At 41.3% G+C, this 16,059-nt stretch overlaps 1 protein-coding gene across 1 annotated transcript in view; it reads right to left on the bottom strand.

The window, feature by feature from the left end:
* Window positions 1–686: 686 nt before the first annotated feature.
* LOC134317121 (E3 ubiquitin-protein ligase SMURF2-like) overlaps window positions 687–16,059 on the bottom strand; it is a 98,664-nt gene continuing 83,291 nt past the window's right edge. Inside the window, exons 13-20 of the mRNA XM_062997827.1 lie at window positions 9,981–10,084; window positions 9,468–9,582; window positions 8,485–8,663; window positions 7,894–8,031; window positions 7,440–7,560; window positions 7,142–7,343; window positions 1,824–1,899; window positions 687–835 (exon numbers count right to left, since the gene is read on the bottom strand). Coding sequence (XP_062853897.1) covers window positions 736–835; window positions 1,824–1,899; window positions 7,142–7,343; window positions 7,440–7,560; window positions 7,894–8,031; window positions 8,485–8,663; window positions 9,468–9,582; window positions 9,981–10,084 — 1,035 coding nt within the window. The 3' untranslated portion in view covers window positions 687–735. The remainder of the gene's footprint in view (window positions 836–1,823; window positions 1,900–7,141; window positions 7,344–7,439; window positions 7,561–7,893; window positions 8,032–8,484; window positions 8,664–9,467; window positions 9,583–9,980; window positions 10,085–16,059) is intronic.

The raw sequence follows: 16,059 nt of genomic DNA, 5'->3' as shown, positions 1-16,059 counted from the left end.
TTTGAAGGAACCTCCGGTCATTGTAGCACCAGTCTGCTGTTGCAGTACAGAAAAATGTCAAAACTTTTGTTAGCCCGTACAATACTAGTACATATGTGGTACACTGATTTTTTTTTTGGTTAAGGATTTTCCGCCATAATCCTCAAAAATGAGTGAATTGTCATATTGTCTGGGACGACGAAAATTCCCTTTTATCTTTACATAAAAAGTTGAGCCCAGGTGGCACAGCAAGATATTCCGCTAGCACACCAGCTCTGAGATTCTGAACTCCTTGGCGTTGCCACCGGTCAGCTAGGCGCCATCTAGGGGGCATAATTGGCAGTGCCTGCATGGCGGGATGCCCGGACTATCTGGGTGGGGTCTTCAAACGCTGTGTAAGGACCGTGATTGGCAGATAGAGAGGCGCCTGTGCAGAATGCATGGGTGAAAAAGGGTCATGCTAAGGGTTACGCACGAGTCGTCGGAGGTGTGAGCAGCAATATACCCGCCTCAATTACAATCAGGGATCCCCCAGCAGAGGAAGACAAATTGACTACTCTAAATTGGGAGATAATGGGAGAAAACGCATAAATAAAATAGAAAACCTGTATTATGAAGTCACATACATACATATTTTTTCTGAATTAAGTATGGAAGACAACTGCACAAGTTCTTAGTGACCGGGAGACGATAAAGTGAAAACAGTATGGCATAAAAAGGAACGTTTAATACTTCTGTTATTTTCGGTCGTTTCCATTACTCAACAGCAAAGCCGCAGGTTTCCTCAATGGCAGTCAGCAGCTTGTCATACAGTTTGTCGTAGCTCTCATAAGGGGGAACGTCGATCCGATTGAAGCTATAAAGTTAAGAACAGACAGGAAAAAATTTAAATATTAGCTGTTACACATTTAAAACCAGACATATAGTAAACGTTTACTCTGTCTGACCATTAACAAGCGTCATGTTACTGGAAGGATACCATAACCGAGAAGTCTCCAAGAATCATAAAATAAATATTTAAAAGACTTGTTTAACAAAGTTGGAGTTGTTGTTTTGCTTATGTAATGGATTATACTTCACCAAACATTAAAAGGGCACAGACCACAGAAAGTTGGGTAAGCCACAGCTGTATTTACTAGGCTACCACTGTTCCTCATTGCACAGGACTGTTGTGTAATTTAAATCAATATGTAATGATTGTATGTGGTTGTATTCTGGAGGAATAGAATGTTTAGTAGGCACCTTGTGCTAAAATTTGCTATAGATTTGTGATTGACTGTTGTCTGGGTGGGTGCATGGGTGGATGGATTAAAGGATGGATGGATTGGATGGGTGGGTGGGAGGATGGATTTGATGCATGGGTGGATGGATGTATTGGATGGATATATGGATGGATGGATGGACGGATGGAAGGAAGGAAGGAAGGAAGAAAGGATGGATGGATGGATGGATGGATTGATAGATACTTTATTGATCTCAAAGGAAATTAAATTGAGGTGCCTGAATTAGTCTCCTTGTTAGACTCTGCCATTGGCAGGTAGAAAGATGTGCGTGTGCTGGACCGTGCGCATGTCAGAGGGGCAGAGGGGGCTGTTAGTCTTAACACTACTCAGCAAACGCAGCGATGGTACAAGCGATATGAGTATTACAATAGGAAAATTGGTAATCATCATAACAGGCAAAAAAAAAAGTGTGTGTGTGGGGGGGGGGAGCTGAGAAATTTGTTTGCTAGAAAACATGATCAATAATAAATAGGGTCTTATGCTGGAGTTGCTATTTGCGATTTATTAATGCTCTATAATCTAAATGGCTATTTTGTGAACAGTGACAGTAGTAATGTTTACCATGTGTGGGCTTTCGGTAGGTTGTTTGTGCTGGCATCAATCTGCTGGATGGTGAACTGTCTGGGCCCTGCAGCACCTAAACACAAAAATGAGAGCATTGTAGGCAGCAAATGGAAAAAGAAAATCTGATTACACACATATTGGGCTTGTTTACATCCTGCATTAACATGTTTTCCTGTCTGGATGTACATAGTTTCTATTTTAATTACAGCAGCCTACTGGAAATCAGTGTAATGTTATCAGTGTAGCATACACCATCAGAAGATCACGTGTTTACAGAGATTATTTTAATTAGCCAGCGTTAACTGAAAATCATGATATCATGACATTATAAGTACCTGAATCTGCAGTGAAACAAAGAAAATAATGTATGTCCTAAATACTGGCAGTACAGGAGTGTGATAACAGTGAAGAATCGTGCACAATGGCTGCTTTGTTTTGGTGCTGTGGGAAGATTTGGGAGAACCACTAGTAGCCGTGCCAATGGCTCTGTTGTGAGTTTAGTTCATCATATAAAGGGCACATCTTTTAAGGGCACATTTTATTAGGCTATTTCTTTGTTTTCAGTTTATGCTGTCTGGCAAACATCAGAAGGAACAGTTTAAACAAGGTCAGGGATCGTCTGCATCGTCAATGGATTTTCCATTTTCTAATGAAATTAGATTAGTGTATTATTACTACTATTTTACTGTAACACTTCTCTTTTTGTTACAGTTATTGTTTCTTCCACTTATCAAAATGAAGCTGACAATTACAACCCCTGGCAAAAATTATGGAATCACCACTCTTGGAAGATGTTCTTTCAATTGTTTAATTTTGTAGAAAAAAAATAAATCACAGACATGCCACAAAACTATCATTTCTCAAACTGTCAACCCTCTGGCATTAAGAAACAATAAAAAAAGAAACAAATATAATAGTTGTGGTCAGTCACAATTGCTTTTTTTTTAGATCAAGTAGAGGAAAAAAATATGGAATCACTCAAATCTGAGGAAAAAATTATGGAATCATTAGAAAACACTGCACCATTATTACTTTGTTGCACCACCTCTGGCTTTTATAATGGTTTAAACTCTCTGAGGCATGGAGTTAACTAATGACAAACAGTATTCTTCATCAATCTGCCTTCAACTGTCTCTTGCTGTTGCCAGATCAGCTTTGCAGGTTGGAACCTTGTCATTGACCATTTTCTTCAATTTCCACCAAAGATTTTCAAATGGATTGAGATCCAGACTATTTGCAGGCCATGCCATTGACATTATATGTTTTCTTGAAGGAAAGTTTTCACGTCCTTTGCCCTATGGCAAGATGCATTATCATCTTGAAAAATGAAGTCATCATCACCAAACATCCTTTCAACTGATGGAATAAGAAAAGCGTCCAAAATTTCAATGTGGACTTTGGCATTTATTGAAGACCATCTCCCCTGTGCCTTTACCCGACATGCAGGCCCATATCATCAACAACTGTGGAAATTAACATGTTTTCTTTAGGCAGTTATCTTCATAAATTTCATTGGACAGACACCAAACAAAAGTTCCAGCATCATCACCTTGCCCAATGCAGATTCGCGATTGATCACTGAAGATCACTTTTATCCAGTCACCCACAGTCCACGATTGCTTTTCTTTAGCCTACTTTAACCTTGTTCTTTTCTTTTTAGGTGTTAATGGTGGCTTTTGTTTGACTTTTCTGTATGTAAATCCCATTTCTTTTAGGTGATTTCTCACAGTTCAGTCACAGACATTGACTCCACTTTCCGGCCACTTGTTTCTCATTTGTTTTGTTGTGCATTTTCTGTTTTCAAGACATATTGCTTTAAGTTTTCTATCTTGATGCTTTGATGTCTTACTTGGTCTACCAGTATGCTTCCCTTTTACAACCTTCCCATTTTGTTTGTACTTGGTCCAGATTTTAAACACAGCTTACTGGGAACAACCAACATCTTTTGCGACATTCCACAATGATTTATCTTCTTAAAGGAGTTTTATAATCCTCTCATTTGTTTCAACTGACATATCTTGTGTTGGAACCATGATTCATGACAATCTGCTTTGTGCAACAGCTCTCCGAGGTGTAAGCACTCTTTTTAAACTGAAGAATAATTAGCAAATCTAATCTGCTGCAGATGTTTTGTTTTTAAACTGCAAATTACAGAGTGATTCCATAATTTTTTCCTCAGATTTGAGTGATTCCATATTTTTTTCCTCTACTTGATCTAAAAAAAGCAATTGTGACTGACCACAACTATTATATTTGTTTATTTTTTTTATTTTTTCTTAATGCCAGAAGGTTGACATTTTGAAAAATGATAGTTTTGTGGCATGTCTGTGATTTATTTTTTTTCTACAAAATTAAACAATTGACAGAACATCTTCCAAGAGTGGTGATTCCATAATTTTTGCCAGGGGTTGTATATGTATGGCTATAAGTGATTATAGTAGTATTCGAACTTTTTATGGGTAAATATTAGCATGGATACTTACACAACCAAGTTTTGCCTATACAGATTAATATTTCATTTCATTTTAATGTTTCTCCACAAATTTACCCACATTCCCCCCAATCCAGCCCCTACCAAGAAATAATCATGTCAAAATGTAGACACCTGACTAGCCAGTACAATGCAGCACAGAGTACTTTAAAAGCCCAGATTTTCATCTGTTTAAATATAATCTAAACATGCCGCTCAGGTGCCGCAGCGGTAAAAACACATGCTGCAACCAGAGCTGGGATCTCGAATACATCGTATCGAATCTCAGCTCTGCCTTGCCAGCTGAGGCTGAGTGGCCACATGAACAACGATTGGCCTGTTGGCCTGTTCAGATAGGCGGGACTAAGCCGGATATGGGTCTCTCTCTGTCAGACTGGTGCAATTACGACCTCTGCTGGCTGATTAGAGGCGCCTACACAGAGATGAGGAAGGAGTGCTCTTAGGGTGTGTCTCTATGTACACAACGCTAGGTGGCACAACACTCGTCAATGTGTGCGTGATAAGATGCATACGGCTTGCTGCCCACGTGTCGGAGGGGGCGTGGGTTAGCTTCGATCTCCTCGGTCAGAGCAGGGATCGGCATAGGCGGAGAGGAAGCATGATGCAATTGGACGCGCTAAAAGGGGGAGAAAAAGGAGGAGAAAATGCATAAAAAATATATATACAGTGTATCACGAAAGTGAGTACGCCCCTCACATTTCTGCAGATATTTAAGTATATCTTTTCATGGGACAACACTGACAAAATGACACTTTGACACAATAAAAAGTAGTCTGTGTGCAGCTTATATAACAGTGTAAATTTATTCTTCCCTCAAAATAACTCAATATACAGCTATTAATGTCTAAACCACCGGCAACAAAAGTGAGTACACCCCTTAGTAAAAGTTCCTGAAGTGTCAATATTTTGTGTGGCCACCATTATTTCCCAGAACTGCCTTAACTCTCCTGGGCATGGAGTTTACCAGAGCTTCACAGGTTGCCACTGGAATGCTTTTCCACTCCTCCATGACGACATCACGGAGCTGGCGGATATTCGAGACTTTGCGCTCCTCCACCTTCCGCTTGAGGATGCCCCAAAGATGTTCTATTGGGTTTAGGTCTGGAGACATGCTTGGCCAGTCCATCACCTTTACCCTCAGCCTCTTCAATAAAGCAGTGGTCGTCTTAGAGGTGTGTTTGGGGTCATTATCATGCTGGAACACTGCCCTGCGACCCAGTTTCCGGAGGGAGGGGATCATGCTCTGCTTCAGTATTTCACAGTACATATTGGAGTTAATGTGTCCCTCAATGAAATGTAACTCCCCAACACCTGCTGCACTCATGCAGCCCCAGACCATGGCATTCCCACCACCATGCTTGACTGTAGGCATGACACACTTATCTTTGTACTCCTCACCTGATTGCCGCCACACATGCTTGAGACCATCTGAACCAAACAAATTAATCTTGGTCTCATCAGACCATAGGACATGGTTCCAGTAATCCATGTCCTTTGTTGACATGTCTTCAGCAAACTGTTTGCGGGCTTTCTTGTGTAGAGACTTGTGTAGAGGCTTCCTTCTGGGGTGACAGCCATGCAGACCAATTTGATGTAGTGTGCGGCGTATGGTCTGAGCACTGACAGGCTGACCCCCCACCTTTTCAATCTCTGCAGCAATGCTGACAGCACTCCTGCGCCTATCTTTCAAAGACAGCAGTTGGATGTGACGCTGAGCACGTGCACTCAGTTTCTTTGGACGACCAACGCGAGGTCTGTTCTGAGTGGACCCTGCTCTTTTAAAACGCTGGATGATCTTGGCCACTGTGCTGCAGCTCAGTTTCAGGGTGTTGGCAATCTTCTTGTAGCCTTGGCCATCTTCATGTAGCGCAACAATTCGTCTTTTAAGATCCTCAGAGAGTTCTTTGCCATGAGGTGCCATGTTGGAACTTTCAGTGACCAGTATGAGAGAGTGTGAGAGCTGTACTACTAAATTGAACACACCTGCTCCCTATGCACACCTGAGACCTAGTAACACTAACAAATCACATGATATTTTGCAGGGAAAATGACAAGCAGTGCTCAATTTGGACATTTAGGGGTGTAGTCTCTTAGGGGTGTACTCACTTTTGTTGCCGGTGGTTTAGACATTAATGGCTGTATATTGAGTTATTTTGAGGGAAGAATAAATTTACACTGTTATATAAGCTGCACACAGACTACTTTTCATTGTGTTAAAGTGTCATTTTGTCAGTGTTGTCCCATGAAAAGATATACTTAAATATCTGCAGAAATGTGAGGGGTGTACTCACTTTTGTGATACACTGTATATATATATATATATATAATCTAAACGTGATCAGATCAACAAAAACATGTTTATGACAGTGTGTGCTCCCGCCTTGATTTCTAGTGCACCAGACTCATGGTGTTCCTGTCCAGAATGAAGCAGGTTATTAAAATAAAATACTGAATTAATAAATAAGTGACAATATTTTGTAAATGAGGTGTAGCTAGTACTTCTACACACTCTTAAAAGGAGAATATGGTTCTGGCCATCCAACTCTCCTGAAAAGAAAATGGCATCAGTTTCAGTAGCACCCCCCCCACACACACACCTGTCTACCTTTCACTTCACCAGCTATGTGATGTGACTTTTCACTAATCTGTGAGTTTTGCATAATATTTAAATGTGGTGAGTTTGGCAACTTGTTTAGCCTTATTATTTGTTCTATCTAAATACTGCCGGTTTTTAAATGTGATATAAAGACAGAGAAATGTAATACCAGCACATTGCCAGCCTTCAATCAGTCCAGATACTCTGAGTATGTGTATGTACACCTACCCTGTAAAGCTTTAAAGCCCTGCAAAGGAACTCTAGAGGATCCAGTGACAAACTGCAGCAGTCTGGCTCTCCGTTCTTCATCGAATGACTCCACTGCTTTCCAGAACCATTTGACCACGCTGCTGTCGGCCGTGCAGTGCTTCAGCCGAGTGTTAGCCCTCCAGTCATGGATATCAATCCTCCCCAGTCCACATATGATCAGCTGCACAGAGGAAAAAAACTTCAGTTCTCACCACACAGTGTTAACCTGATGTGTTTCTCACAGAAAAAAATTGTAGAGATGTGGTTTAGAGCATACCTCTAGTTCTTTTTCATCAAAGGCTTTAAGCAGATGCTGTGGTATAACCTCATTAAAGCCTTTCTGTAAAGCCAGAAACTGAGCTTCAATTCCGTGTAGAAAACGCCAGTTCACGTACAACCTGCACACAAAATAAAATGACAGTATAAAGACAAATCAGCTACCTGTTCATTTTATCTTAATCAGAGCCGCAGTGTCCAAAGTGCACTAAGAAACACTGGTGTATACACCCTGGACAGTGCGCCAATCCATCACAGGCCAACACATACACATCCGTTCATTCTCTTACACCTAAGAGTACACAATCCACTATTTGCATGCCTTTGAGATGTGTGTGGTCAATCGAAGTGATCAGAGGAAACCCAGACAGACATAACTCCTCACAGACAGTAACTGAAGGCTTTTGGAATTCTTTCTACACTATAGATGCTTTGTATGTTTGCGTTCCGCTTACCTTACATATTCCTTCTTGGTGTCCTCAGTGACAGGGATGTTCTTGCCATTGGGTTTAAGTTCATGCTGGATAATTTGTCCGTAAGCATTGTGCTCCACACAGAATGTGTGGTCCAACACCCCAGTGGTGTCATTTTCTCTGTCCAACACATACACATACACACATTTACAAATCAATATACACTATATGGCCAAAACCACCTGTTATCCATTTTTCAGGGATGCGCTTAGCACAAGATTAGAGTGTGGAGTCTGTGGGAATTTGTGCCCATTCATTCAACTGAAATTTCAATGTATCTCAAAGATGTTTAGAGGTGTTCCTTTACACCAAATCGTCAAACAGTGTCTGTATGGACTATGTACATGCTTTGTTCACAGACATGCTAAAATATAAGGGGCCCTCCCCAAACTATGGTCACATGTAGAAGCCCATAATTTATTTTATATATACCTCAGGTTAATAATTAGCATGGGTGCCCACATACTTTCATAAATATACTCAATTCAAGTGTGATGTGTTTAGATAAAAATGTAATCCTGTTTATATACTGTCAGTGAAAAAGATGAGTTTGCTTTGGTGCATCTAACTCACAGTATCCAGACGAGGCTGTTGTGCAGGTCTGGATCTACAGCTTCCATGTCGTCAAGTGTGATGGATTTACCCAGTAACTGTTTGTAGAAGGGCAGAGTGAAACCTCCATCGATGTAATGGCCATGGAACACAGCCATGCCCATGATTCGACCCACAAAGTGGAAATAGGACAGATGTTCCTGCAGTGCAAACACACACAACAACGTTTAAATACAAAAATAGAATAAGTTTTGATATGTATGGCATTTAGGAGACGTTTGGTTACAATTGTGACCAAATACAGTTCAAGCTATTGAAGGTTAAGGGCCTTGCTCAGGGGCCTAACAGTGGCAACCTGGCAGTGGTGGGGTTTGATGCATTAACCTTCGGTTTACTAGTCCAGTACCTTAACCACCTAGATACCACTGCCACCATTATGAGTTGTGTACAATACTGTGCAGTGCTGTGATGTGTATAAGCGAGTGTCTTACTGGGTTTAATGTGGCTGGGCTTGACATTGATATGTATGGCTTTTAGAAGACGTTTGATTCAAAGCAGGGTAAAACTGTTACCAAATACAGTTCTACAATGGCAATTTGGAAGTTTAAACCATCAACCTTCTGATTACTAGTCCAGTACCTTTTTTATTTTTCCCCCAATTTTCCTCCCAATCTAGTCATATCCAATTACCCGATTGCATTACGCTTCCTCTCTACTCCTGACTGAAAAGACTAAGACATGCCCCCTCCAACACATATTATTATATTATTATTATTATATAAGGAATCCCCTCCAGCCTTCCTGAGGAACAGGCCAGTTATTGTATAGCCTGTCGGTAGCAGAGCTGATGTTCGAGATGTCAGCTCTGGTGTGCTACTGTGTTTTACCGCCGCGCCACCTGAGCGCCCTAGTCCAGTACCTTAACCACTGAGCTACCACTGCCACCATGATGAGTTGTTTGCAATGCTGTGCAGTGCTGTGACACATATAAGCAAGTGTCTTACTGGGTTGACTGCAGAATCAGGGTTGATCTGGAGTGTGTAGATGTCATCTCGTGAATACTGGAACAAGCCATAGTATGGGTTCAACATCTCATGGGATAACAGATAGAGCCATTCTCTAATGAGATCAGAAAAAGTGATACATCCAATTATTTGTTATTCACTTATCATAACTTCATCAAGGGTCAGGGTTAAAGTAAGCTGGATGCCAAACGGAAATGCTAGGCATCCTGCATAGAATCAGTGCCCTGTACAGGAAATCACACTTTCACCAACTAACTCACATTTAATGACAATTTAGATTTACATTTAAAAACTGTATTTCTTATTATGTTTTAGCTACTCGTTGCAGCTATCAAATCTTACATACTAAAAAAATGTATCTGCTGAATATATTTTTTTGGATATTTACTATTTTTTCCCAATTTTTTTTAAATTTCTTAGCCCAGATTGGAAAACAATTTGAAGTGCTAAAACATTCTTGGCAGAAAATGGAACTGTGCCTAAATACTGTACCTGGCAACACCTCCATAATCAAGTCCTTCCTCTCCTTTAAACTTTACCATTAGCCTCTTCCACAAGTCCTTCTGCCTCATCTTCATTACCTGCCGATATGATTCCTGTACATACACATACACAGAGACAGAGAGAGATAAACTTTTAGTTTAGTAATGTAGTCCTAAGATAAGACTATGTTACTGCTATGTTACATTGAGGATGTATGGGGTAGAAGTACAGCAGAGTGAAGTACAGAAGTAAATTGGGTTTCCCTCTACAAACAGTGCATTATAAGATGCTAGCCGTTTACCATGGACACTGCCATGTATTATTTCTGAGCAATAAAGTTTGTGGTGAAGTGAAGCGCTATGTAAATAGCAGAAGTAATGTAAAGTAGCCAGCCTGGCTCTCTGCTTTTAATTTTTTTTTACTTGTTTTAATGAAATTTTTGACACAATTTGTCTTCTTCTGATATTTCTATTAAACTGTTTGAACAGTGGTCTATTACCAAGACTTAAACAGAGACCTTAAGCTTGCTGGGCTGTTGACAGTGGAATCTATATTCCAACCTTCACATTACAACAGTGAAGGAAAAAAAAGAGTGCAGTCAATGTAGCCCTGTTTACCTGGGAACAAAGAACTCCTCAGTTATAGTCAATCATGACTACTAACCAGGAATTTAAAAGGCCAAGTCATGTTAAACATTATACAACTTTCTACACCATCGAGTTAATACATTTGGAAATGTGTGTTTTTTAATGATCTCTATCTAGCTATCTATTTCCTCGGCTGCTCCCGTTAGGGGTCACCGGCGGATTGTGATCCGCATTATTGATTTGGCAGAGTTTTCACGCCGGATGCCCTTCCTGACACAACCCTCCCTATTTATCCGGGCTTGGGACCGGCACTACAATACACTGGTTTATGCATCCTATAGGACAATTCAGTGTCTCCAATTAGCCTGGCTGCATGTTTTTTGGACTGTGGGAGGAAACCGGAGCACCCGGAGGAAACCCACGCAGACACGGGGAGAACATGCAAACTCCGCACAGAAAGGACCCGGACCACCACCACCACCACCTGGGGATTGAACCCAGGACCTTCTTGCTTCTTGAGGTGACAGTGCTACCCACTTAGCCACCGTGCTGTGTTTTTTAATGATAAATAAATAAAAATAAAATGTGTTCCAATAATTAAGTCACAAAAAAGTAATTTTTTTCTTTTTTAATTTTTCCCCTTTTTCTCCCCCTTTAGCACATCCAATTGTTCAATTTGCATCGTGCTTCGTCTCTGTCTATGCCGAACCCTGCCCTGACCGAGGAGATCGAAGCTAACCCATATCCCCTCCGAAACATGGGCAGCAACCGGATGCATTTTTGCCACCCACACATTGATGAGTTTGGCGCCACCTAGCGTTGCACCCTAAGGGCACTCTTCCTCATCTCTGTGCAGGCGCCTCTAATCAGCTGGTAGAGGTCGTAATCTCATTGACAGAGAGAGACCCACATCCGGTTCTTTTTCCCAACCCCCAACTGTGCAACCGGCCAATCGTTGCTCATACAGCCACTCAGCCTCGAACCGGTGAGGCAGAGCTGGATTCGTTACGAGGTACTCAGAATCCAGCTCTGGTAGCAGCGTGTCTTTTTACCGCTGCGCCACCTGAGCGGCTCACAAAAAAGTTATTTTAAGACATTCATGACTTACTACAGTAGTTCATGTACATGTAAACCTTTGACTGTGGGTAATATTTAGCAATACCTAGCAAATCATTAGCTTAATTCTATAAGTATAATATGGCCCACACAGCTATTTTAATAATTAGCAAAAAATACATCAGCAAATGTAATTTTTTTACATTTATGTTGTTAATGTTAAACTTCTGCAAAGGGTCTTGGTGCAATGCCAAGACATATTTATTTACTGTTATTTATAAGCGAGTGATAATAGCTACTTAGCAAGTAAGCTGGGTAATAATAGCTATTTAGCAAGTAAGCTGAGTAAGTAAGCTATTAATTAAGCGACTCCTTTAGCGAGCAACTAGGTACATTTAATGAAATTATTACAAATATTTTAATGTAAGTATATTTATACTTTTTGGCAGGGTGCTGTAAAGCCACATGGACTTAAATGCATTATTGTGTAATCAAGTGAACGAATTTGAAAGTGGATATGTTAACAATCTTAAAACAAAGAATACTGTAATATATAAGTATATTAAGAAATATTTTACAAAGGTAATAGTAGAACACAGATATTATTCCTATTGAAGAATGTCATTTACAGTCTACATATTTGTATTATAAATCCATTTAAAGATTCTCTATAAGTAACATCTTACTATTTAATCAGTATTCACGAGCCTGGAGTCAACTCAAAAGTAAAAAGTAAAAAAAAAAAAATCATTTTCCATTTCATTCTGCTCTATTTTTTAGTAAAAAAGGTTACAAAACCCAATGAACAGTCATAAATAATTGGCTACAGTCTCTCCAGTCAGTTCCAGAGAAATTCAGGCTCATAGGGGAAAATACAGAACATGGAACAGGAAGATGAGAATGCATATTTATGTCAGCTGAACTGAGACTGAAATGGTACAAACACACACAACAGTTTCCAAGGTTTACACAAAACAAACTAAACCCCCCCAGCAGTGACATGTGCAGAACAGTGGAGAGAGAACCAGCTAAAGACATTTCTCTGGCAGCTCCACACTTCTGAGTGCATGATGATCCACTGACAAGCCATGCCAAATGGCCTCACTATCATCGAATGCCAGAAGTCCTGAAGAGCAATACATATGAGAGCAAGAAAAGAAACTCCATCACAACCAGCATTACAAACATCAAATGCTGGTTGGTGACCAGTGAAAACAATCCACCAGCATGGTGTTTTTGGTGCATTTTTCTGGTCGCCAACCATTTGTTGGGTTTTTATTTATTTACGCTTTTTCTCCCTTTTTCTTCCAATTTAGTGTAGTCAATTTGTCTTCTGCTGCTGTGGATCCCTGATTGCGTTTGAGGAGGGTATATTTGCTGCTCATGCACCCTCCAACGCATGCACAGTCCCAACAGACCCCTTCTTTACACCCGAGCTCCTGCACAGACGCCTCTATCTGCTAACCAGGGTCCCTGCACAGCGTTTGAAAACCCCATCCACTTAGTCACCCACCCAGAAGACACGGTGGCCAATTTGTGTCTGCTGCAGGCACTGCCAATTGTGCCCGCTAGATGGCGCCCAGCCGACCCGTAGCAAAGCCAAGACTGGAACCGAGGTGTTCAGAATCTCGGTGCTGGTGTGCTAGAGGAATATCCCGCTGTTTTGAACACAAAGCCAACAGTAGCCAGCCTAAACCATGCATAGATCAGTATTAGGCAGCAGAAACCACCTGATTCTGCTCTATGCAGGCATCCAAATCTGAGGTACTACAGCTTAATAATTATTTAGTACACTATAAATTGTTCGTCATCTGGAGCCAACAGAACCTACTGTGCCACAGTGCTGTCCCTAAACCTAACCACAAAAAAGCTACTTACTACTGTGAGCGAGGTTATGTTCACTTAGGGAATCATTTGTCAGAAGATACATAGATGTGAGTTGCTTACATAACTGGGAAACTCTCCAGGCATACTACATTGCTGGGGCTCGGAAAGGGGGGGTGGTCATTTTGACAGATCGAGTACTCGGCAGATACAAACTGTGATTACTCAAATATTCGTTTCAGTTTAGGGACGGGTTGCGAGGTTGTAGCGATTCGATCCGCTTCTGTGTCAGGCCTTTTAAGCCAGCCACTGTTCCTTTGACTGATTCGTTAAGGTTAATATCAGCAAAAAAGTTCTCTCACAGTCGTTGCGTGAAGCTTCTGCAGACGAACATGCACTAAAGGTGTATTTTAAAATTCTCATTTTGTTACCAGCAGGCAGTTCAACATGCTAGTGAAATCCGACTTATATGCACATTAGTACATCTGCTTGTTATACTGACTTAGCAGTGGAGACAACACACAGACAAATGTTTAGAAAACACTAAAATAGTTTCTTGACAGCATTTTTTGTGCCTAAACCTGTTTTAGTTCCAAAAAAGCAAACACTCAAACCAGTGCAAACAGCTGCTCTATTTTTAAACTTCATACAGCACTGAGCCGCTCAGGTGGCGCAGCGGTAAAGTACGCTAGCTGGGGGAGTTGGGGTTTCGAATACATCGTATCGAATCTCAGCTCTGCCTTTCCAACTGGGCTGGGCGGCAGCATGAACAACGATTGGCTGTTGTTCAGGGTTAGAGGGTAAGAAAGTCGGATCATGGGTCCTCATAACTGGTGCAACTGCGGCCCCTGCTGGCTGACTGATGGCGCCTGGACAGGGCTGAGGAATAATGCTGATGGGGGTGTGGCCCTCCATACACAGTGCCCGTTAAGTGTAACTCGACTCTTGCAGGTGAAAAATGCAGTCTGTACTGACTGTATGTGCCACAACTAGATTAGGCGGGAAAAATTGAAAAAAAAAAAAAAACTTGAAGCACTGAAGCTTTGCTATAGGTAAGATATGATGCTGACCTCACAGATGCTCTTACGTCATGGGCACAAATCCCCACAAAGCCTTCCCAGAATAGAGTAGGCTGTGACATCTGCAAAGTGGTGGCCAATACTGTACTTACACCAACCAGGCATAACATTATGACCACTGACAGGTGAAGTGAATAACACTGATTACAGTGCCTTGCAAAAGTATTCAGCCCCCTTGAACTTTTCAACCTTTTGCCACATTTCAGGCTTCAAACATAACGATATGAAATTGTAATTTTTTGTGAAGAATCAACAACAAGTGGGACACAATCGTGAAGTGGAACGAAATTTATTGGATATTTTAAACTTTTTTTAGAAATAAAAAACTAAAAAGTGGGGCGTGCAATATTATTCAGCCCCCTTGCGTTAATACTTTGTAGCGCCACCTTTTGCTGCGATTACAGCTGCAAGTCGCTTGGGGTATGTCTCTATCAGTTTTGCACATCGAGAGACTGAAATTTTTGCCCATTCTTCCTTGCAAAACAGCTCGAGCTCAGTGAGGTTGGATGGAGAGCGTTTGTGAACAGCAGTTTTCAGCTCTTTCCACAGATTCTCGATGGGATTCAGGTCTGGACTTTGACTTGGCCATTCTAACACCTGGATACGTTTATTTGTGAACCATTCCATTGTAGATTTTGCTTTATGTTTTGGATCATTGTCTTGTTGGAAGATAAATCTCCGTCCCAGTCTCAGGTCTTTTGCAGACTGCAACAGGTTTTCTTCCAGAATGGTCCTGTATTTGGCTCCATCCATCTTCCCATCAATTTTAACCATCTTCCCTGTCCCTGCTGAAGAAAAGCAGGCCCAAACCATGATGCTGCCACCACCATGTTTGACAGTGGGGATGGTGTGTTCAGGGTGATGAGCTGTGTTGCTTTTACGCCAAACATAACGTTTTGTATTGTGGCCAAAAAGTTCGATTTTGGTTTCATCTGACCAGAGCACCTTCTTCCACATGTTTGGTGTGTCTCCCAGGTGACTTTTTATGGATATCTTTGAGAAATGGCTTTCTTCTTGCCACTCTTCCATAAAGGCCAGATTTGTGCAGTGTACGACTTATTGTGTCCTATGGACAGTCTCCCACCTCAGCTGTAGATCTCTGCAGTTCATTCAGAGTGATCATGGGCCTCTTGGCTGCATCTCTGATCAGTCTTCTCCTTGTTTGAGCTGACAGTTTAGAGGGACGGCCGGGTCTTGGTAGATTTGCAGTGGTCTGATACTCCTTCCATTTCAATATGATTGCTTGCACAGTGCTCCTTGAGATGTTTAAAGCTTGGGAAATCTTTTTGTATCCAAATCCGGCTTTAAACTTCTCCACAACAGTATCTCGGACCTGCCTGGTGTGTTCCTCGGTCTTCATGATGCTCTCTGCGCTTTAAACAGAACTCTGAGACTGTCACAGAGCAGGTGCATTTATACGGAGACTTGATTACACACAGGTGGATTCTATTTATCACCATCAGTCATTTAGGTCAACATTGGATCATTCAGAGATCCTCACTGAACTTCTGGAGTGAGTTTGCTGCACTGAAAGTAAAGGGG

The sequence above is a fragment of the Trichomycterus rosablanca genome, chromosome 6 (genome assembly GCF_030014385.1).
Source record: "Trichomycterus rosablanca isolate fTriRos1 chromosome 6, fTriRos1.hap1, whole genome shotgun sequence".
Classification (NCBI taxonomy): Eukaryota; Metazoa; Chordata; class Actinopteri; order Siluriformes; family Trichomycteridae; genus Trichomycterus; species Trichomycterus rosablanca.
This window is presented reverse-complemented; position numbering and strand designations above follow the sequence as displayed.